General features: G+C 35.7%; 1 protein-coding gene across 1 annotated transcript in view; it reads right to left on the bottom strand.

Moving 5' to 3' along the window:
- Positions 1 to 25,935, bottom strand: part of SPHK1 (sphingosine kinase 1) — a 648,446-nt gene that overhangs the window by 208,104 nt on the left and 414,407 nt on the right. The window contains exon 2 of the mRNA XM_044090480.1: positions 23,073 to 23,222. Coding sequence (XP_043946415.1) covers positions 23,073 to 23,222 — 150 coding nt within the window. The remainder of the gene's footprint in view (positions 1 to 23,072; positions 23,223 to 25,935) is intronic.

The raw sequence follows: 25,935 nt of genomic DNA, 5'->3' as shown, positions 1-25,935 counted from the left end.
CAGTTTTATGGAGCACACTCTCTAGGCCAATGTCAGACGTCCCACATACCTAGCAGTGACTACAAGCTTTTGTATACTGGCTGGACATTCAGGTAGCATAGCAGGGGATAACCCAAGGGTTTGGAATACTGCAACATGAGAATAGAAGGACATCAATACTTTTTCATCTGAGTTACACAAACAGAATACTTTGGGCCTATATTAGATCAGCGAACGCTTAAACAAGCGAACGCTGATTGATCAACCTTATTTTAGCAAAAGTTAAAAATATTGAAGCAACAGAAACTCAATTTTTTTCCAAGGAAAGAATTTGGTTGTCTATTTCTGTTGCTTCGGTATTTTCAGTGCTGTGGTGGAAAGTTACAGGTCGGATTCAGGTAAGTGTGCGATTGTGTGGATGTGAGTGTTAGGGTGGGTTAGATGAGTTAGGGTTAGGGCTCGGGTTAGGTATGTGTGCGATTGTGTGGACATGAGGGTTAGGGCGGATTTAGGTGGGTTAGGGTTAGGGAGCGGGTGAGGTGAGTATGCGACAGTGACGGACCTTAGGGTTAGGATTTGGGTTAAGGTAAGTGGATAGTTAGGTGTGTGCATAGTTTAGTGTAGGGTTAGGTGTCAGATTTTAGGTGTATGTGTGTGGATTTCTGTTTGTTTGGTGTGCTTGTGCTGTGTGTATGTGTTTTGGATCAGAGATTTTTTTCCCTAGGAAAAAAATCGCTGATCTGACAGTTCGAGATTGTATGCTTTCGCTTACATAAGGTCGACCAATCAGCGTTCGCTTTTTTAAGTGTTCGCTGATCTAATATAGACCCACTAGTTTATTAATCTCTGGTCTCTATGATCAATATCTCATTTAATGACGTTAGAACATGTGGGAATTAAATGCAAATCTGATATTCATGCATTTCTTCACGCAAATGTCATCCAAATACTTGAAAAAAAGGTTTAATTGGAAAATTGGAATAAAGTCAAACTTAGTGTGCTGGTTAGAGTGTCCATCGTTAAAACAAATATCTTTCCTACATTATTTTATTTTTGTAATAATTCAGGTTTATATATCTCAAACACATTTTGAAAAAAATTTGCAGAATAATCTTGAAGTTTTTATGGAATAACAGAAATCCTTATGTCAGTCTGAGATACCTTTTATACCTAAAGTCAAAAAGTGGGATGAAAACACCTTATCTGTCACTTTTCTAAACAGATGTGAGATTAGCAAAAAGTATCTCATGCATTTTACTCTAGGACTCATCACATTTCTCTCTGATCATGGCTAAGTACATCACAATGCAACGAGGACGAGTAACCAGAATTGTCACACTCAGTACTCTGACAAGAAAGAAAAGGCTGTGAGAGTCAAGACCTGCACAGACGGATTCCTGATGTCAAATCTCGAAATGAAGCTGAAACTAGGTTTTGAAGACCAGTGAAAAAAACACAAAATATGTAAACAGTTTGGGAACTGGTCATGACACTAATGAATGAAAAGTTGCATTTGTTAAAATGCTTGCTGATGTGAACAAAATTATTATTTGGTGTAAACAGCTTATCACATGTTCATTATGGAATCAAAGTTAATTCAAAATTGTCTGTGTACCACAATGCATTATCTCAGAGAATGTATGTAAATAAGCACATTTTACACATGGATGTATTAAGTGTGGTATATACCTTTTAATATTTTAATGCCTAGCTGTGAGAGCTTCATGCCATAGGATACACAGTCTTACTCTAGTAGACGGTCTGAATAAATTGGTGCACATCAAGGTATCAGTTATACAACTGGATGGAATTCAACTGATTACAACCAACTTATCAAGTCCCACTCAATCAAAAATCTTGAAAATACCAAAAACAATGTTTCAAAAGAAAAGCAAGCCCCTGCATTTCTAAATATACTAAATTTACGATTACAAAATGGTTTACTATCAAAATTCAGAATGACAGTTGTATGTTTATTCATACTGCCAAACCGAGAATTAGAACTATGTACTCACCTTTTTGTACTAAATATCAGAACTGATAACTGCAATTTCCCAATCAAAACTCTGAATTTTCAGAATCGAAAGTCTGTGTTAACATTTACGCTTTGCAAGGGGGCAAGTAGCCCTACTGCCCCACATGGGGGGCATTGCCCCCAAACCCCCTGCAAATTATATATATAGCAACCCCAAGATCACACTACACTGAGGAAAATGGTAAATTCCCTGATCCTCACTGTACCATGATTGCCACTCACAATGCCAAACTCATACCAATGAATCACGCTTTACATTTGTTATCATGGATTAACAGAAGTAAACAGGATATATTACTGTGCTATTAAATTAATAACTGATAAAATTCTACAAGAACACATGGTAATGAGGGAAAGGAAGGGGAGAAATCGAACACCATCATGGAAGTATCGAATAGAGAAAACTATAAAGCAATTAACACAAGAAGTGTCACTCTTGGAAGACTGTAGAAGAGGGAATGGCTCAACAAAAATACTAAAAAAGACAGAAGTGATTAAAGCAATGCACAGTATTAAAACAGACCAGAATCTATCATGCACTATCTCAAAAAACAAACTGAAAACTTCAGCACAAGCAGAAAAGCTTAGAAGATACACAGATAAATATAAAGGAAAAGTACAAAATAAGCAATTTATTGATGACCCAAAGAAGTTTTATAGAGCATTGTGATATAAGCTAAAAGGAATTGAAAGATCACTAAAAAAGAGGAAGTAGATACATTTTGGAGAAGTATCTATGAAGATCCTGTGGAACATAACAAAGATGCTAAATGCATAGAAGTAAAAGAAAGAATATTTAGCCATGAGTAAGAACTATTTATATGCACACCCCAAACAGACACCAACCTGGCTAACAACAAGCAAAACAATGCACCTTCTCAAGAGGGAACCTGCAAGCTACCCTAAAATGTATAGACCAATAACTTGCCTTTCGACGATGAATAAACTATACACTGGAATTGATGCCAGCAGAGTTTTTACTACTGTAGTGCTAGTGTTTATTTCTATTGTTTTCTGTGCTTGTTTACTACTGTAATGATTTATTGTACTATCTGCAGCTTTTCTCCTCGGGTCTCCACTGACAATGGGACAAAATCCCAGTTGGACTAACCCGGTTAACAAATGTCAATAAATAAATAAATAAATAAATAAAGCCATGATAAAGGACAGATTATTATCCCAGGGATAAAAATTCACAGGGGGATATTCCGACTCTCTGTCACCTTTGCTATTCTGCCTTGCCATTAACCCATTAGGTTGTTTACTTAACAACTTAAGTCATGGCTCCTAAAAAACAACAAAGTGTAAAGCCTTCTCATCTTCTCTTTGTAGATGATTTAAAACTGTACAGCTTATCAAATGAGGAACTGGAAGCACAGCTGCAGGTTGTCAATTTTTTTCAGATGATATAAGAATGTAATTTGGTCTTGATAAGTGTGCAAAACAACCTTTAAAGCAGCAAAACTGCAGCACCAGGAAAGCATCAGTTTTGGACAAGAATGTGATAAAGATCTTGAGCAAGAGGGAGTTTATAAATATTTGGGAATTGATGAATGATCAACAGTAAAACATGAAAAGTGAGAATAAAACTTAGTAAGGAATACTTTACAAGACTTATATTAATTCTGAAAACAGCACTGGTATCTAGGAACGAAATCCAAGCTATAAACGAATTTGCTCTTCCTGTCCTAACTTACAGTTTTGGAGTGATTGACTGGCCCGAAAATGTGTTAGATAGATTAGATGGGAAAACAAGAAGGATGCTTCATGCTCACCAAAAGATTTATAAAAATCAGTGTATACAAAGATTATATATTCCCTGTTCTGAAGGAGGGACAGGGCTCCAAATGTATAGATCTGCAAATATGCGACTCCACACATATCTGCTGACCTCACAAGACCCAAATGTAGTGAAAGTTTTGAAACATGAGGAGAATAAATCTAAGATGACTTCTCTGCTTAATTTAGCAGAAGCATATCGGCGTCAAGCAGGAATGGAAATCAAACCAGAAGTGGATAAAAATCAGGCAGTAACTGAATGTGCCAAAATACACAACAAAAGAATATAAGGTGAAGGACCAGAAGAGAAGGCAAGAAATGTGTAAAAAGCATAAATATAGTTGCAAGCATAGAAAACGTCTGGAAGAACCTCTTGTTGATCAGGAACAAGCACAGGAATGGTTAAGGAGAGGTGAATTCAAACCAAGAGATGAAAGGTTATTATTGGCAGCCCAAGATAATGGGCTACGTACATGCTGGTTTACAAAGTCAATTGAACATGTGGGAGAAACAGACAAATGTAGGTTTTGTAAAACGAAATTGGAAACAGTCGCACACCTCATTGTTGGTTGTGACATACTAATCGCAGAAGGACTGTATACTGAAAGGCATAATAATGTGGCAAGACTGTTGCACTGGGGACTGGGCAAACATTATGGTACTGAAGTGGCTGGAAACGAGACACAAAGCATCATACAAAATGATTAAGTTTATATCACATGGGATCACCCATTACCAACAGTTAAAAAGATAGATGCTAGAAAACCAGATACAGTGGTCCAAGAAAAGAAGACATAGGTAGCATTGATCATTGAAATTGCTACACCCAGTGACTACAGTGTCTTGTGTACAAAAAGACACAAAGTCATAAAATATCAGGATCTGCAGGCAGAAACAAGAGCAATGTGGAAGAAAGATTACTAGACAGTTCCAATAGTAGTAGGAGCAACCGGTCTTATAAAAAGAATCTACAATCATATTTAGATATGTTACCAATCCATGTAACCCCATACGAACTGCAGAAGAAGTCATTACTGGGCACATTGTGAGTGCTGCGAAGAGCAATTTTGGCTGACATCAAAGAGTGAAACAATACTAATTTCATGATCTTTTATCGTACTTTGACTTAGGAATGGGGTCCATTCCCATCACAGTATTAGAAATCCAAAATATTTGGAGAAGTTAAAAAGAATGAATAACACTTTACATTCGTTATCATGGATTCATTGCATTCAGGTTCAGCATTGTGCATCTTTGAAACTGTACTTACTATCACCTGAGGTTCGATAAAGTGCATTTCAAGATTTTGATAGTAAACCTTACAAAACAGTGTACAATTGGAAACACATCCTTACTGTACTGTTTTAAGATCACAAACATATTACTGTTTTGTAACTGCATAAAGGAAAAAAAAAAGCTGGTGCATGTTTTCAGCATTTAATTCTCTTATAACAACAAGCTGGGCATAGGTCTGTCTGTAAGTTGTCAGGGGATTTACAGGATGGTTGGGTGGAAGAACCATGTATATTGTCAAAGATCAAAATTATGTACTGAATGAATCCAGTTAACTGACTTTTTCCCACGTGGTAATTGCACTTTCAAAATTCTGATTAAAGTAGTTATAACAAAAAAGAATGGAAGAGAGCATTCTGGGAAAATAGTCATGTTTAGGTCATTGTTATTTTCCTAACTATAAGATGCTAAACACAAAGTCTGGGATTCACAAAGTATCCCACTATGGGTGATTAGAGCTGCGGCCAAAATGGGCTGTTTCCACGATCATGGAAAATGTGACTGAGGCATGTTATCCGCAATGAGAAACAAATTTAGTACTGGCTAATTTGCATGTCTCAGAATTATTTGTAATTACTGTGAATAATAAATACTTCCTTGTTGAAAACATCTCTAGTAGTCTGTACATCACAGTGTTGCGGGTACCCCCTCATCATTCACTCTCCCATACACATGCACATATTTAAAAACACACACAGACACACACACACACACACACACACACACACACACACACACACACACACACACACACACACACACACACCCTATCTCCTATCTAACCCTTGCCTCTTCGACCACATAGGCAGATAAACCATGTCTCTCTCACACACACACACACACACACACACACACACACACACACACACACACACACATTTTACCTATCCACTAGCTAACCCCCCACTGTAACCACACAGTGTCACACACACACACACACACACACACACACACACACACACACACACACACACACACACACACACATTTTACCTATCCGCTAGCTAACCCCCCCCACTGTGACCACATAGACAGTGTCTCTCTCTCTCACACACACACACACACACACACACACACACACACACACACACACACACACACACACACACACACACACTCTCTCTCTCACCTGAGACCAGTCATCCCTCTGCATACACTCAATCATGCAACCACACACAGACACACACACACAAATCACCATCACTACCTGTCCACTAAACTTTCCAGCTCTTACCTCTAATGTGATTTCACCCACTGAAAGTAATGAGTGACTTAGTTGTGTTCATTGCCATGGCTGGCTGAGTTAACTTATGCAGCTGAGTGATTTCATAAACACTGTACTAAACTGTAGGCATTTCTGAGGGAGAGCACATGGCTATTTAGCAGAGGTCTCTTCCCCAGAATGCTTAATTAGCATTTGTGGAAGACTACTGAGACAGCCTGCCATGGTGCTGTACCTCTTGGTGTTATAACACTGCAGTAGGGCTTTCTCTGAATAGGAAATGGTTACTTCCAGTGGTAAAAAGGGCTTACTGTTTACAGAACCTTTCTGAATACCAGTAGTAGATTTTAACAGTAGGTAGCAACAGAGAACAGAGAAGGTGGTTGCTGGAGTATCGGTGAAATCTGAGAAGGAAGAAGGATATTAGAACTACCTGAACAGTCTACAACTATTTCATTCATTAAAAGACTGCATCCAGCTCTTAAAGTTGTTCTCAATTAAAAGCAATGGATGCTTACATGGAGAGTGATATGTTTACTGTAAGATATGTTTTACATATACACATATATATGTATATGTATATGATAATGCTATCCGAGTAGGTGGGCCCATAATAAAATAACCATAATAAGAAGCCTAAAACACAAACAGTAGTCTCATGCAATCCTTCAAACTGTAACAGGACTTCTATCACACTGGCACATGTGTGCCTTGTAAGGAAGTTAACAAACATCACATCATACATAGGTTCATAGGTAGGTACTAGGCTATCGGCCCTAGGGCCCATACAAGCCTAGCCAAAAAATGTACCCTGGCTTTCGCCACTCAAGAAAATTATTTTCCTGTGCCCCTGTCGAACAGAGTCACAGAAGTGATCCCCGGGGTGAATTTCCCATTTCCCATCCAATCATCAAGATTTTTCTTAAGAGTGCTAATGAGGAGCTCTGTTTGACATATAGGTAGTCTGTTCCAGAGTATGGGAAGTCTCTGGGACAGGAATCTATCCCTCCAGCATGTTCTGTTTATTGTGGTAACAAGGTTTAGGTCCCTAGAGCGTGTAGCTCAGAGGGATTGGGATTTCTTTAAGTGGAGCATGTCCAACAGTTCTGGGTTTGACATAGCTTTGTATGTTAGGCAGAGATCGCCCCTGAGTAGGCGATATGTGATGGAGTAAAGCTGCAGTTTTTTGAGACGGTCTGCATAGGGCATCTGTTTGAGGCCAGTAATCCTCTTTGTGAGGTATTTCTGTGGTCTTTCTAGTTGTTGTAGATGTCTTGTGAGGTACATACCAAAAGGGGCGTTGTTTTCTATAATGGGTCTAATGAGTGATGAGTAGAGGGGAACAATGACCTCTTTTTTTCTGGATGAAAATCCTTTTGTGATGAGATTAGCCACGTAGAAGGATTTCCTGACCACTGTGGCAATGTGATTATCAAAGGAGAGACTACTGTCCACCTGTGTCCCAAGGTCTCTTATCACATTTTCAGCATTAAGTAGACTACCAGCTATGTGGTAGTTCATGGGTACAGAGTTTTTACCAAAGGGGATGACAATACACTTTTTGGCATTGAGCTTCAGGCCATGGCTTTGACACCAGGTATCTGTCTCAGTGAGGCCCTTTTGTAGTTTGTCCACATCGTTAGGAGTTTCGATTATGGCTCCTAGTTTGCAGTCATCTGCAAACTTTGTTAGCCAAAGACCTTCTGTGTTGGCCTGCACTTCAGAGAAGTAGATACCAAAGAGGAGAGGACCCAGGAGTGAACCCTGTGGTACTCCACTTGTCACTGGTCTGATGTCGGATTTGGAATCCGCTACTTTCACAGTGTGGGTTCCATCCGTGAGCCATTTGGCAACCCATCTTGTGACATAGGGATTTATACCTAGTTTATCTATAATTCCAGAGTGGAGGATGGTGTTGAAAGCCTTGGCAAGATCTAGATAAGATGTGTGAACCATTTTACTCTCATCTATGGCTTTGGTGACTGCTTCAAAGAAGTCAATCAGGTTTAGGAGACATGATCCGCCTTTTACATATCCAAACTGGGTAGGGTCCAGAGTATGGAGATTACCAATGTCTTTGTTTATGAGTTCCACGATGATACGTTCCATGGCCTTGCAGACCAGGCTCATTACGCTAATGGGGCAGTAGTTCTCGGGGTCCGTAGTGGCTCCCCCTTTGTGGAGTGGGATAACTGTGGCGGTGCACCATTCAGTGGGTACAAAGCCTGAGGTGAGACTATGACTGAACATGGTACTTAGGTAGGGTGCCAGTTCATTCTGTAGTTCGTGTAGAACGCAGCCTGGGATATTGTCAGGTCCCATGGATGCTGTGTTCTTGGCTTTGGAGAGTGTGTTTTTTACCTGTGCAGCCGTGATTATAGGAACTTTGCATTCTTCTGGTATAGAGATGGGCCCTCTAGGGGGTGAGAGTGGGGTAAAGTTAGCACTGAACCTATCTGCTAGGATGTTGGCAATATCAGTTGGTTCTGTATATTTAGTGCCATTGTGCTGTAACTCAGAGCAGATCTGAGTGTTCCCATTTAGATTCTTGACATAGCTATAGAATGCTTTGTGGTTGTCTTTAGATTCAGTGGCAATTTTGTTTTCGTAACTAGCTTTGGAGGATTTTATGAGGGATCTCAGCTTCTTACTGAGGTTGACCAGGGAGTTCCTCCAGTCATGGGATTTTACTCTTTTTTGCAGCAGTTTCTTTCTTCTGTTGTAGAGTTTGTTTATGGCAGAGGACCACCAGATTGGCTTCCTTTTTTTGGAGGATAACATCTTGGTTCTATTAGGGATAGCATGATCCATGCACTTGTGTAAGTGCTTATAAAGTGCATTTGTGTAGGATTTGGCAGTCATACCTCTATTGTCCGTCTGCATGGGTGTCATGAAGTATGCCACTTCTGTCTTAAGAAGTGTGAAGTTGGCTTTGGAGAAGTTTTTTATGATGGTTTCCCTAATTGGGGCTGGGGGTGGGATGTGGATGTCTAGGCTGATAAGCTTGTGGTCGGATCTGACCAACGAGGAATTGACCTCTGGTGTGGAACACCGGTTTCCCATGTTGGTAATGACCAGGTCTATGATATTGCTGCTCCTGGTGGGGGTGTGAATAAGTTGATCCAAGGCGTTGGAATTTATGAATTCTAGAAAACATTGAGCAAAAGAGTTAGTACATGAGTAGTTTTCCCAGTTAATGGTGGGGTAGTTGAAATCACCCATTATTAGGGTGTTGGGTTGTACCCTAATACTTTCCAGTGTATCAAGAAATGAGGAGTGTGAATCCTGGGGCATGGTGGGGGGGTCTGTAGCAAGCTACAATTTGGATTGTGGTCTTGCCCAGAGTTAGTTGCACTTGAATAATCTCAGATGCATTATGCTGTGCAACTAGCCTGGAGGTGTGGATATCCTTAATGAATATGGACATGCCTCCGCCTTTAGTGCTTCTTTCAGGGTTAGGTGGCCGAAAGGTGTGGTATGAATTGAAGCCTGGTAATGCAGGGGTGCTCTCTGGAGCTTTGAACCAGGTCTCTGTCACTGCACAGATGTCAATGTTCTCCATTTTAAGGAGTGCCTCGAGTGAGTGCATAAAATATAAAGCCACAAAATCCCACCCATTAAAACAAACTTAAAAGACATTTATACAAAAGTTAGAAGAACTTTATAAGCCATTAGAATATTACATCACTCCAGTTCACTTCATTATTAAGTCCACAGGTAGATAACATATTAAACTGTAATACAAACAGCTTTCTTTACATCTTAAAACATTCTTAATTCCATTACTGACTTGATTGTTTACAACAATAAACAATACCTGACCTCAAACAACAATAATCCAAACCTTGAAATGAATAAAATGTGCTCAGGGACTAGTATAATCCATGCTCCCAATTTTGAACTAATATTCTTTAAATCTAGAAAATACATTTATTTTAGTTTCCCCATAGTAACGTATGCTGCAAGAACATGCAGTCACATATGCAACATTAACATTACAAAAATTACCATCAAATAAAAAACAGTTTATGCCCATTTACCATAATATACTCATCCTGAATCATAAATTTACACATGCTATAGTGACCACCATAATTTAAAGTAACATCCATCTGTTGAGATGGCAATATAAAATTATATATGACCATATCCTTCATATTGTTGTGCTAAGTAAAAGAAATAGTACATTGTCTGTGTATTATGTTGACAAGCTTCAGAGCTTGAAAAATCGAGGACCACAACTGTCATCACATTTTGAAAGTTTTAGAACAGACATTATATTCCATTACCATATACAAGTTTTGTTTCTCATCTTCTTTTCCTTTATTTGTCCCAAACAAAATAATGTCAACTTCTTTGACATGCCCCCAGTACACACTTTCTACATCTTCAAACTTATGTCCTCTTTTTAAAAACAATCTGGACAGATTACCAAATTCCTTCAAAAAATCTGCAGTTGCTACAATTACCTCAGGTTAACAGAAATTCACCACATGTTAATGACTACTACCATGCAAAAATGTAAAAGCATGAGATTCTTTCCTATGCAGTACTGTATTTTAATAGTTTTTATTCAGTACACCACTCAGTGTTAAATAAAAAAAAAGTTATCTTTAATACCACCACATGCAAATTTCAGACTGAATCTATTGGACTGTAGAGTTTCAAAGAAATATAAATATATATATATATATATATATATATATATATATATATATATACACACACACACACACACACACACACACACACACACACACACACACATTTATATCATCTTACCAGTAATAACTGAATCATCAGGATAAGAGTTCTTTATACACACACACACACACACACACACATATATATATATAGGTTTACCGACATAATGTTGAATTTCATAAAGTCTAATAGTCATTTGGTTGAAAAATAACATCTCCAATCCAAAACATTGAATTATCAAAATGTCTACAATCATTTAATTGAAAAAGCAATGAGATCAGCCCTACTATTTTGCAGGGGGGCTATGTCCCCCTGCAAGCCCCCCAACTTAAATATATCAACTCCGAGATCGCACTACAGTGCAGAAATGGGCAAATTCGATACTTTCGACATTGTGTGTTTAGACTAATTTTATTTCAACATTTTGATCATTCAATATAGTGTGTTCAACCAATTCAGTTTTCAACATTATGTCAGTAAACCATATATATATATATATATATATATATATATATATATACACACACACACACACACACACACACACACACACACACACACACACACACACATACATATAAACGCACACACACACATATAAATATATATATATATATATATATATATATATATATATATATATAATATATATATATATATATGTGTATGTATATACGCACACACACACACATACACACACTCACACACACACAAACAACTCTTTTTTGAAAAAAAAAAAAAGTATTATAGTTTTAACCCAGAAACAAGGTAAGATTTGCTTACGATGGAGCTAAACTTCATCCCATTTCCATGTTTTTCTCTATAAATTTGTTGATGAAGCATTAAACAGTTATTACTCCAAACCAAGTTAATTCACAAATAAAAGAAGACACATGACTTGAACGTAAAATAATCTAATGCTTCCAGTCTTGCATTATTGGTAATAATCTCAGAAAAAGGATACAGACACTGACAATGGGCAAAATAATACCACAACAACACTTGGCTTTAACAATCGTTAAAACAAATAAAAAAATGGATAAAAGTGAAACACTTTCTTTTCATCAAAAAGTCACACAGGACCAGAGACTTCATCATATAATTCCTTTGAAATATCCAATGTATTAAAAATGCACATAATCATGTGATAAAAGTCATATGGCCAAACTTATTTCTCAGTGCTTTTAAATAATTTATAATTCACGGCTGTATTTTTTTTTAAACAAGAAACATCCTTATTGAATTATCACTCATGGCATAGGCAATCATACATTTATATAAATGAAAACAAACCATATTGACATATTTTCAATTAAAGTCACTGCTGTATTTAAACCTTTTCTGGAATGCATTCAAGTTAATTTGCCATGCAGATTCCAAATAATCTACCAAAAAGAAAAAAAAACTACCTCCTGCCTTAAAATCATTGCCCACATGATCTAAAACAAAAAGTGTAAATTTCTTAAAATTAATACAATTTTTGCATGTTTACACAATGCATTAAAGGCATTATTATTTTTTATTACATATTGATGCTCATAAATTCTCTGTAATTTTCTAACAGTTCTTCCAATATAAAACATTCACAGACACTGTACTTATTTTATTTCTCCACTGTCTACACTGTGGGTAACAGACATTGGTATATTACAGTCTTTTTTTTTTGTCTCTGTTGACTTTATTGAACACAGCAGTTGTTTTAACCTTTTTGTTATCCGTGTTACTTTTATTGCTTAAAGGATACCCTCTAACAACCCACCTCTCATCTAATGCAGCCAACATTTGTTATCTAACTATATCTCCTGTTGTCAAACTTTATATTTGATGTTTCATGCTCTTAACTACACTGCGCTTCTGATACATACCGTCATAGTGTAAAACTGAATTATTTGCTAAATTTTTATAAACAGTTCTTATTTCAACTATTTTGACTTTATTTTGTTATAAAAATTTAAAAAAAGTAAAATTATTTATAAACATTTCTATTTTTTTGTATATTGCACTTCAAATAAAAAACAAAACATCAATAAATCTGGAATAAAAAAAATTACATTTGCATAGCCTAGGCTGGCAATTATCTTTTATCCACTTGGATGGCATTAAGTGTGGTGATTACACTCAAATGTTTGGAAAAAGGCAAACCAGTTAAGCACCAAAGTGGTGTGCAACCTGACCTTAACAACTGTTAAGCACCCCCTGCTAAACTTGTTAACATCAGGTCTAGCTCCAGGCAGTAAAATCTGCCAGTACTGTCCAGCAAATGACAGCAGCAGAACAAAAGATTTGTTTCTGTCTGCTGTCTATTCCAGTAACATGTCCCCTAAGTCCTCAAACAAGTTTAGTTGCTAGAATAAAAGGATGTGTCAGCATCCATTTTCTGAAGGATATGAACTCTGAAACTCAAATGTCTGCTATTATTTAGTGACTTCAGTCCTCAGTGTTGTGTCTGACAACCACAGATTTTATAAGGAACAGACCAAAAATATGAAGCAACAATCTGGATGTCCTGCAAAAACCTAGACAGTTGAGAAGTATGAAAGGTAAGTGTAAATGTAATGGACTGCATTACACTACCTCTCTTGACAGTGCTCACTCAGTGTTTTACAGCTTTGCTCTTGAGGTGAATTTGTTCATAATAAGCAGGTTATAATCAGCAACCTGATCATACTCCTCTATTTTACTAACTTTAACAATAAAAGTGTTATCATAGTTTTTTTTTTGGTGAAGGATAGAGAAATTTTATAAGTTTAACATGGAGTTTTCAGAATGTCTTATAATGCCACTCTGTGCATAGGTTTAAAGGTTCATAGGTGTGCACTAGGCTAATGACCACTGGGGCCTTTTTAAGCCTAGTAATGCATCCCAAACCTCTGACAAGTTCTGGTATCCTTGGTAAGTGTAAGCAGGGGCTTGGGAGATGAAACATTTACAAGCAGGGACTGAGAGACTAAGAATTTACAGGCTACCTGTGTCCATTAGAGACCTGGGTGCAAATCAGGGATGAATTTCCTGTTCCCCATCCAACTGTCCAAGTTACACTTGAATTGGGTTAGGGAGAAACTCTGCTTTGCATGGATGGGTAGCCTGTTCCAGAGAAGGGGTGATCTCTGCGATACATTCCTGTCTCAACAGCAGGTCTTATTTAATTTACAGGCAAGATTTAAGTCTTTAGAATGGACAATTCTGGTGCTATTTGTTTTGTGGATATGCAGGAGGTCGAACAGGGTAGGCTCTGACAATGTCTGTATGCCAGGCATAGATCTTCCCACAACAGCCTATAAAAGACAGAATACAGGGATAGGGGAGGAAGTTAAAAGTCAGATAGTTCTTAAACATCTTATATGTATGTGTTTAATGTTTTCTATAAGATTTTCTTTATTTATTATGTTTTTACACATACATTTATATATATATATATATATTTACATACATTTATATATATATATATATATATATATATATATATATATATATATATATGGAAAATATATAGATACATATATATATTTAATATATTATTGCATTAATGAAATATATAATGTTTATGTGTTATATTAATTTCCATTTCTTATTTTTATTTATATTGCAATAGATATTTGCAATTATATATACTTCAGACATGTATGTATATATGTTTTATCATATATATTCCTTATGCTAGGTTTATAGTGACCTATTATGAATATATGAATTTAGTAATGCTTAGAATATATTTATTAATATGGCATACAGGAAATGATGTCACTTTTTATGCATATTTAAACATGGTCTTTGTATGGAGCACTGTTGGTCTGAAGAAGCCCATAAGGGTGAAAGCGGTTGCCAGTTTTTATACATCTTTGAATTAAATTTTACATCCATTGGACTGCCTTCTTGTTGATTTATTCCAGTAATATTTGTAGATGTGGAGGAACCTCATCGGCCCTGGCATGCTCGTGAGCTCCTTTTGTGTGCTTACTTTTTATTTCTTGTGCTACGAGAGTACTTGTGCCTGGTGTTTGCTTTTGTACTTTTATTAAAAATAAATAAATGTTGTTAGTCCTTGCTTTTATAGTAGCAATCTCCTTCTTACAAATGTATTTCACAAGATGAATACACTCAACTATAAAGACAGGAGTAGATTGGAATTTCTAATTTTTAGTAACGATTTTCCTTGCTATAGACAGGATAGACCATAGTAAAAATGCTTGTTTGTTTTAGGAATGACTTCAGGAACAGGAAGTTTGAGAAGGATAAGGGAGGCAGAAATTATACAGTTGTCATTCCATAGAGCTTTACAAAGATATTTAAAGTCTAACCAAAATGGGAAATTATTTTGCAATTAGCAACCATATGTATCTAGTCAATATCAGGGTGTCTACATCTCCAGCACTTCATTTCATCTTTCTTGTACATTATTGCTAGTCTATGTGGGGTGAAAAAAGCATCTATGTAAAAATTTCCATGTGTATCCATGCCAGAACAGGGAAGATGTGGATTCCTTCTCCGACAGTAAACAAAGTTTTTTATCTTCTCCTGAGAATACTTGTTTATTAACTTCACTTGAATAATTGCAAAAAGAAATGTCTGTTTTGCTAAAATAATTTCTGAGAATTTTATAAATAACACATGTATGAAGTGTTCTTGGGTGAGCTATTGATAACTGTTGAGATAAAATCCAAGATTTTTAAGTTACTCTTAAATTGTATGCCTCAAATGAGGGTGCAAGCTTAGTATGTATAAAATCCTTATATGTTTGGATGGCCAGCCAGTTGAAATTTTGCAAACTATATCTGCTGAACAAATAGCCTGCAGAACTTATTTTATTAGCTGAGAGAAATTGATTCCAATATAATAGGTCACGTTTCTTAAAGTCTAACATTTTCTGAGTATCAAAAGATATTTAACATTCATTTGTGTAGGCAATAGGAAACATAATTATTAATACATTCATAATTACTTGATTAGAAAATATAAGCTTTTTAAACAACAGCAATATTTGGTTTGTAAGAGGTGTAAGAACAAGTTTTGACCTTTCACTTTGAATATACATTTTTAAAATCCATATAAAGGTGTTTGTATGTATTTGAGTATATGGTTCAAGCAATGTCCTAATACTATTAAAAAGTAAGATTTCATGTATTGGTTTCCAATATGATATATAAGAAGTATTATTCCAAAGCAACATTATGTTAATAAATGCAGAGTTTAAATAAAATTCAATATTTGGAAACCCTATACCTCCTTCATCCCAACTCATCCCAGAGAAAAGAAATTCTTTTTTTTTTTTTTTTGGGGGGGGGGTGGGGTACCAAAGGAAGTTGAGTAATAAGTTATTAATTGTTTGTTAATTTTGACAGGTGGGGGAAATTATTAGAGCTTGGCCAATGAATAAGATTTTAGGCAACAGTATAATTTTGATTAAAGTTAGTCTGTCTTCAAATGTGAAGAGGAGTCTTTTCCAACTGTCAGCTAGACTGGTAATTGAGTTTATATGTTGTTGGTAATTAAATGTAAGTGACTTTTTTAATAATTAGATTCAATAATGATACCTGGATATTAATATGTGTGCCCTCCCAGTTTATGTCTCTTTTTGATCTAAGTTTCATAGTAACATTTTTATTCACTAGAAGTGCCTGGGTTTTGTTGTGATTGAATTTTAGACCAGAGATTTGCAAAGAAGTCTAGATTATGTAATAGGTGATCTACTAAATTGTCAGTATCATTAGAAGTTATTAGTAGGTCATGAGTAAACATTTGTAACTTGGGGGATACTTTGTCTGACACTTTATAGCCTTTAATGCTGTCATTATTTCTAACATCATTTGCAAGAGGTTCAGTAACCAGGGCAAAGAGTAATGGTGAGAGGGGGCACCACTATGTAGTACCTCATAATATTTCGAATGGGATAGATAGATAAGATCCAATCTTTACATAGGCTATGGATTTTTCATATAGTTTTTTAACTAATCCTAAAACGTTTGGGGACAAATTGTATTTTTGCAGAGCTTTAAACAGATGTGGCTAAGTTAGGGAGTTGAAAGCTGTATCTATATCAAGGCTTAAAATAGAAAGCTCATTTTTTACTTGTTTGCTAAGTCTATTAAAGACAGTAGTCTGATTACATTGTCTTGTACCTTTCTGTTTTTGATAAACCCAGTTTGGTCTTCATGAATTAGTACTGAAAGAATATTATTTAACCTGTTTGCTCAGAAAGACATGAATATCTTGTAATCAATGTTAAGCAAAGAAATTGGCCTGCATGATGTGCAAAGGTTGGGCTCTTTATTTGGTTTTAAGATGGGAGAGATGATAGAATATTTCCACGAGGGAGGGATGTTTGCTGTAGTTTTAAGATTTTCAAGATGTTATCAGGTAAGAGTTTGTAAAATTCTGTAATTGGACCATCCAGCCCTGGTGCCTTTTTGTCTTAAGATTTTTTATTTGTCCCTTTAATTCTTTAAAGGAAAAAGGTTTATCTATGTTATTAATATTGTGGTTGGATTGCTTCTTTTGAATATTATTAGCAAGAAATTTGTCTATAATTTTGTTATCACTTGTAGAAGAGTTACTATTATTAATACTCTTGTAATGTTTTTTTTTAAATACAAGAAGATATTTTTAGATCTGTAACTTTGATAGTCTGATTATTTCTAGTGTATATTATTTCTTTTATATGATTTTTTTTCATTTAAGTGTTAAGATGTAATCATAATCCTGTGCATACTCTTGGGATTAATTGACTAGGACTGTAATCCGATTTTTTTCAGATTTATTGACATTTTATGCTGCATGATAGCCTGATATTCCTTGTTCAGTTTACATATGTCAGCTAATGAAAAATGAAAATATCCAAACCCAGAAAAATCTGAATGAAGTAAATAACCAAGAGCACTGCACCAAAAATAAAAATCCAACAGTATTATTCCACCATGATAAGACTTTAGTGCTTTCATCAAAAGTACATAAAATTGACTTCTTCAGAACTACATGACGCACATAATGCTGATTTAAATAGGCTGCCCTACTCAACAATTAGTCAAACAAGAAAGATGTCATTTCCTGCTAAAAAAGTATGTCATTTCCTGCTAAAAAAGTATGTCATTTCCTGTTAGAAAAATATATCATTCCATGCTAAAAAAGTACCACTCCACTAAAATAATACAACTGAATTATTGATACATTGAGCCCCCAAAAATAGACCTTATGTTAAAAACATTACATAAAAACAGCTTTAAGTTTTAACATTGAACTAATAGAAATGTTATCATTGAGCCCAGGTGGCGCACATACATTTAAACTTATTTGCCACTTGAGCTTTAAAAATTCAAGAAAATCATTGACAGGTCCACACCTTGTACCCAAGTCGACCTGCTCTAATACAAAAAACTTGAAACAGTGTGTGGGATATAATTTAATATGCTTAAATAAGGCGTTGGTCTCCCTATGTTTGTTAATATCATAACTGTGTTGATAGATCCGTTGTCTTAAAGCTCGGACAATTTTACCCACATAGTAACAGTCGCAACCTGTACAGGATGCAACATATACAACCCCCTTGGTGTAACAATAGTACTTTTTATGTGCAGTGATTTTACCAGAATTCCTAAGTTAATAAATTCGGCATCAATCACAAAACAACACTGGGTGCATCTTCCACATTTGAAAGTATCACCTAGTCCAGATGCCACCTTTTTTCTTTCAACTAAACTTTTGAAAGATGTACACTTTTTGTACACCACCAGGGTTTTTTCACCTAGTTTATTAATGATATTCTCATTAATATGAAACATGTTCCAACAATCACAAATGATGCTTTTGATGTCAAAAAAATCAGTAGTGAAAGGTAACACTAAAGGCCTGCTATAGTTGTTCATTCTCTCGGTTGCTAGGGGCCTGGTTAGACCCAGAGGGCTTTCCAGTAATGTTCTATAAACCCCATTAGTTCTTTTTTGTTGGACCTTATCTATTATGTCCTTAACAAATTGAGGGGGGTAACCTCTTTTCTGTAACATACCCAGTAGGAGGTCACACTCTCTAAGAAAATCAATATCCTCAGATACCATTCTGGCCAATCTAACACATTGTCCCTTCACAAGGGATTTCTTCTGGTGCAAGGGGTGCCAACTCTCAAAGTGCAAAAGAGAGTTGGAGTACGTGGGTTTCCTATAAAGATGTGAGGTGAATCTCCCCTTGGAATAAACCTTCCTGATGGTCACGTCAAGGTAGTTCAAAATATCATGGTCCTTGGTCACGGTGAACTTCAGAAAAGTGGTGGTGGTGTTAATATAAGTAAAAATTCTATCCAACTCGTCTTCACTACCATGCCAAAATAAGACCAAATTGTCAATGTACCGGCAATACAGTACCCACATGTCCTTGAACTCAGAGTTGACAATATACAGGTCCTCCCACTGGGCAAGTACTATGTTGGCAAACGTCGGTGCACAATAGGCACCCATAACCACCCCTTGCACTTGTTTGAATATTTGCCCCTTGAAGGAAATTAAGTTATTGTCCAGAACCATCTCCAAACAGGATCTGATGGTAAGAATGGTATCATGAGTCAATGAGTTCTGCTTACATAAATAAGTGTAGAACCATTCAATACCTACATCATGGGGTATTACAGAAAAGAGGTCCCTCACATCAATGGTGACCAATATAAAACATTTGTTGTACATTTCATGTTTAATCTTGGACAAGAAATCCCATGAGTCTTTAATAATTAGGTCCCTATCATCCAACACATGTTTAACTGAACAGTCAATGAACTTGGCCAAACTAAAACTTTTTGATGTTTTTGTATCTACAATTGGCCAGAGGGGGGATTAAGGATACACTTGTGGATTTTTGAGATTCCAAAAATGGTCGGAATCCTAGGATGTTTTGTCTCTAGGAATCTAAAGGTCTCCAATGTGATTTGTTCATTTAATAACAGTTGTTCTAGATCTAAATCAGTATGTCTATAAGCTATGTTAAGCTCATTAATGGAGACCTCAGTATAAGTATTACTGTACAGAAGGTCAATCATCCTGCTGTTGTAGTCCCTAGCGTCCATAATAACTAGTCCTCCCCCCTTATCAGGCTTCATAATCCGGATGTCACTGTTATCTAATATATCATGTAATAGCCTTTTTTCCTTTTTAGTCAAATTGCCAGTCCCATCCTGTTCCACATAATGATTCCTATGAGAGACTGTTTTTCTAAATTGTCTCTCACAAAAAGATTCAAACACTTCCACTAATGGGTGCATAGGTAGAATGAATGTACTTGGTCTGATAAAGGGGCTAGCATTGACCAAGAGATTAGTAATAGGATCACCCCCCTGTGAAAAGAAAAGGGCCAAGTTAAGCTTCCTAATGTAGATCTTGAACTGTAAAATAGTATTGACAATGTCAGTTTTACACGTTGGCACAAAATTAAGCCATTTCGAAAACAATTCTGCCCATTCAACAGTTACATTGGTCTTACTGCAATTGTACACCTTAAAATCATTACCAAAGTTGGAAATGATGTTGCAGACATTGGCATCCCTCATCTCCAATGTTGCTGTTGTTGTGTCCCCCACTGATTCTGGTAGTTTGAATGTCCATACTTCACATTGCCTCCCCCACCCTCCGGTTCATTAACTGCTGAGACCTCCTCAGGGGTGGTGGTTCTAAAGGGAGGTTATGCTCAGAATTAACCCCCATCATCATCATCATCATCATTAATAACATCACAATCATCCTGCCCATCAGACCACCTAGCTTGTTGCCCTTCAGGTGGATCTGGATAAGCCCTGCCTGCTTCATAATCAGTTTTATCTCTTAACAATTTCTTCTGTTTCTTGTTTTTAAACTATACGAAATCAATTTCCACATTTTAAATAAATTATTAAATTCAATCATTCTATGCTCAAAAAGCAAGTCCATTTTAATTTCATGATCAAGTCTGTTAATGTCTTTGAGTATACCAGCCATTTTCCTGTTGTTGTCACTAATGAAAATATTAAGTAACTCACACCCTTGCCTGTTGAAAAATGTTTTGAGATCCTTATGCAGTTGTGAGTCTTTCACCAAACCAGTTGGGTATTTCCACGTCCTTAAACCCTTAGGGATCTGCTCCCTTCTTAAACACTCATTGAAGTATTCATTTTCCAACTGTAACTTTTTGTACTTCCATAAAAGTTCCTTAAAGCAACAAAACTGGTCGTCCTGGCTCCCACAACTGTTGTTAATGTTGACATAACAGCCACGAAGCCCAGTATCATTTCTAAGCCAGTCATCAATAGAAAATGAAGGCGTGACATTGTCACGCACAGCCAGCGACAAGCCTGATCCAGTAGCGTTACTGTTAACGTTGTTGGTAGCTACACAGCCTTTGTCATTGAGACAAACATTAGAACACATAATCCTTTGTGCAGGTGTAATTAATGAATTGTCAGGGCTTTCTGGCTACAAATGATTAAGGCCCTGAGAGTGAACTAATCCTCGGCCCTGAGAGTGAACTAATCCTCATTGATTCATAAGCAAATCAACCTTGGCGGACAGTAGGGCAACAGAAGAAGTAAGCAATGTCACAGATTGCAATAAACCATTAAAATCGATGTTGCCAGTAATGCTAGGGTCTTCACCTCCATCCATGACAAACACAAACTAAGAAAAACGGAAATATCCAAACCCAGAAGAAGCTGAATGGAGTAAATAACCAAGAGCACTGCACCAAAAATAAAAATCCAACAGTTTTATTCTACCATGATAAGAGTTTAGCGCTTTCGTCAAAAGTACATAAAATTGACTTCTTCAGAACTACATGACACACATAATGCTGATTTAAATAGCCTGCCCTACTCAACAATTAGTCAAACAAGAAAGATGTCATTTCCTGCTAAAAAAAGTATGTCATTTCCTATTAGAAAAATATATCATTCCATGCTAAAAAAGTACCACCCCACTAAAATAATACAACTGAATTATTGATCCATTGATCCCCCAAAAATAGAGCTTATGTTAAAAACATTACATAAAAAAACAGCTTTTAGTTTTAACATAGAACTAATAGAAATGTTATCATTAGCTCAGGTGGCGCACATGCATTTAACCTTATTTGCCACTTGAGCTCTAAAAATTCAAGAAAATCATCGACAGGTCCACCCCTTTTACCTAAGTCGACCTGCTCTAATACAAAAAACTTGAAACAGTGTGTGGGATATAATTTATTATGCTTAAATAAGGTGTTGGTCTCCCTATGTTTGTTAATATCATAACTGTGTTGATAAATCCGTTATCTTAAAGCTCGGACAGTCTTACCCACATAGTAACAGTCGCAACCTGTACAGGATGCAACAGCTTAGAAATGAGTCAGTCTCCAGTATGCTTTTGAAAGCAAACAATTATGTGTACTGTGTTTGAATGAGTTGAAGTACAAGTGTGTGTGAGTGTGTGTGTGTGTGTGTGTGTGTGTGTGTGTGTGTGTGTGTGTGTGTGTGTGTGTGTGTGTGTGTGTGTGTGTGTGTGTGTGTGTGTGTGTGTGTGTGTGTGTGCACAAGGACCCTGTAACAGGCTGGTATTATGGTATCCATTTCCTTGCTTCCCTGCACTGTGCTCATAAATTGCTGGGATAGGCTCTCACTCACCCACAAGCATAAAACTAATAAAGTCAGTATCAGTAAGGGAATAAATGAATGAAATGTTTTTTAGCAGCTTATCATAAGGACAAATCAGAGAGTGATTCAGTGAAAAAAGTGCCAGTGACTCACACCCTAATGAAATACACCAACAAACCACCACAATTATTACATCTAGGCTGTGTCAAGTTATTGGACACAAACTGCATTGTAGGAAAAAGAGGAGAAAAGACTGAAAACAATCATAACATTATGGTAGTTCCTGTTATGGCTCTTTTAGATTATAATTCTTTACCGTAAAAAATATGTGGAGTGATTCTGATGGATTAGTATATTGCAGAATGTGACGGTATGATGGAAAAACATTTTTTGTTTGTTTCTGAGCAGTGTTTTCCTTTAATGATATTTAGGCAAAATGTTTGGTTTACTTCAACATATACAGACATATAAACAAAGAGCATTGCTGTTACCTGTCACTATCAGTTTGTGTTGGATTTCAGTTTCATTCAGCATAGGAAGCACTTGAGAATGAAACAACTGCAAAGCCTGGCCCTTTCCACTGTGGGGGTTCAACAAAATCAGAACTCTGCTAGGCTGAGGCAAGATTCCATACAATAAACCTGAAAAGGAATGAAAAATGACTTAATCTTTAGGAAGTAATATCCTGTGCCATTCCTATGTTATGAAGTGATTATTCAACAGCCAAGTAATAAAAACTCAAGATAATTACTTACAACACATTTTTGGTTAAAAACCTCCTCACAACTCAGTCAAAACCTAAAATAATAGTTCCGCTGAACGGTACAATAAAGGTTGTCCTCCTCAGATGTTCCGACAGTATTCCAATAATGAGAACCACGAGCCACAGCCAAAGAAATTTTAATAAATAAAATAAAAATAACCACACCAAACATAGAAAATGAAAACTGAACAGATTTAGCGTGCTTTCTGCTTTCACCTAGCATACTGTAAGACTTGTTGGGCTTATTACGTGGGGAAAACTGAAAGGAATTTAAGAGCTCCAATATACGAACACGTAAGGGATATTAATAAGAAGAATGACAACAATGCACTTTATAGGCACACATTAAAATGTAAAAACATGAATATCAAATTTTGGGTATTGGAAGAGGTGAAACAAAGAAAGAGGGGTGGTGATTGGGAGACGTTTTTAGAATATTGTGAAATGATATGGCACATTAGATTGGATTCATGTTCTTATTCGGGCATGAATGACCATATTTCTTTAAAACCTGCTTTGAAATTATTGGCATTGGATCGCAAGAAACCACATTAATTTCTGCCCCTAAAAGTTTGTATTATAGAATGTTTGTATCTTATACATAATACAATATATATATTATATATTTTTCAATATATACACATACTCATATATACAGTTTTTACATTATTTATATTTCTATGTGATTATATATGTTCACAACAAGTATTCCATCACAGTATTTGTATCTATTTGCATTTGAGAATATATATTATAATTTTATATTACATACATATTTTATTAATGTTTTAAATACTTTATACATAATATTTTTCTAATATTTTAGAGTTGGATTAGTATATTATAGATTTTTTATATATTTATTATACATTTATATATATATATATATATATATATATATATATATATATATATATATATATTCATACATATTCCAATAGTTTTAGATAGTTATTATCATTATTTACTTTTAACTTTTAGCTTTACACCTTCCCTGAATTCAAATAACAATAATTATTTAGATGGTTGCATTTTTAATTGCTTATATATATTTACTCTTTATGAATGTCCTACTAAAGTATAACTCCCCTATTCCTATACTGTAAATAGAAGTAAAATGTCCCTCCTAGCATAAACTTTATCCTATATATTTTTGTTTGCAACTTAATTTCTGTATGTATTTTTTTACTAACCATTTTGCTTTCTTTATTTAATGACTTGTTTGTATTAACCTTAATGTGGAGCTTTTCTCCCCGGGCCTCTGCTGAAAATGGAAATATATCCAGTTGGACTAGCCCGGTAAACAAATGTAAAATAAAATAAATAAATAAATAAATAAATTATATATAATATATATTTTATATATATATATATATATATATATATATATATATATATGTATATATATATATATATATATATATATATATATACAATTGGTTGCATTAATTCCTTTATAAGAGCTGGTTAGTTAGACAATTTTAATTATAATATTTATGTGTCCTTTCTTAACAAGATGTTACTGTGTCTAGTGTGTTTAACAAGTGACATCAGCTTTCTTGAGATGCATACTAAACTAAACTAAACTACATGTTGTGAAAACGAATGAACGACTACAAAAGATACACATGCATATTTATTTATTTTATTTTATTGCTATGACAATTAATCAAAATGGGATGAATGGGTATTTAAACAAATGGCTAATTGAATTGTAGTTGATTCTGAGGAAGTCTCGAGATACGAGACGAAAGCGCTCTAAATCTGTTCAGTTTTTATTTTCTATGTTTGGTGTGGTTATTTTTATTTATTAAAATTTCCTTGGCTGTGGCTCGTGGTTCTCATTATTGGAATATTACCGGAACATCTGAGGAGGACATTTTTGGTTAACACAGAAAGAACATGACACTCTAATAAAGCTATATGGAGATATCCTGTAAGGCAGTGGTCTCCAACGTTTTTGCACCATGGACTGGTTATATGTAAGACAATTTTCCACAGACCGACCATTGTGCATGCATAAAAAATAAAGCATAATAAAGTACACAATAAATACAACTCAATACTGCAGAATCAATGACAGCCCTAACCTTGTTTCCCTGAAAAAATATCTAGGGATGATGGGAGGCAATGACACCCCCCCGAAGTGTGTTCCTAATGTCTACTCTACTCCGTAATTTTGTTTTGGTTGCTGTCATTGTAGAAAACCCCACTTCACAAAAATAGGATGCTGGAAATGGAAGCAGGGTTTTCAGTGCTTATTCTAGCAACCTTCTAAATTTATAAAAGAAATATTGAAATCTTTTCCTATTATTTGTGGCTCTGTCCGGATTTATTGTGTGAGAAGTTGAGAAGTATGTCATACCTCTCAACTGTCCCGATTTTCTCAGAATGTCCAGATTTTTGCTTGATATTTTTGGTCTGTTCCTCATAAAATCTATGGTTTTCTGGATTTTTGTGGTGATTAATTGAGGAATGAAGCCATTATATAATGACAGGCTTTTGAGTTTCAGACTTCATATCCTTCAGAAAATGCACGGTAACACAAGACCTTGCATTCTATCAACTTTCTAAGTTTATAAGAGCAATAT

The sequence above is a fragment of the Protopterus annectens genome, chromosome 12.part0 (assembly GCF_019279795.1).
Source record: "Protopterus annectens isolate FY-2018-M chromosome 12.part0, PAN1.0, whole genome shotgun sequence".
Lineage (NCBI taxonomy): Eukaryota > Metazoa > Chordata > Ceratodontiformes > Protopteridae > Protopterus > Protopterus annectens.
The sequence above is the reverse complement of the archived record's forward strand: the minus strand, read 5'-3'. Positions and strand labels throughout refer to the sequence as shown.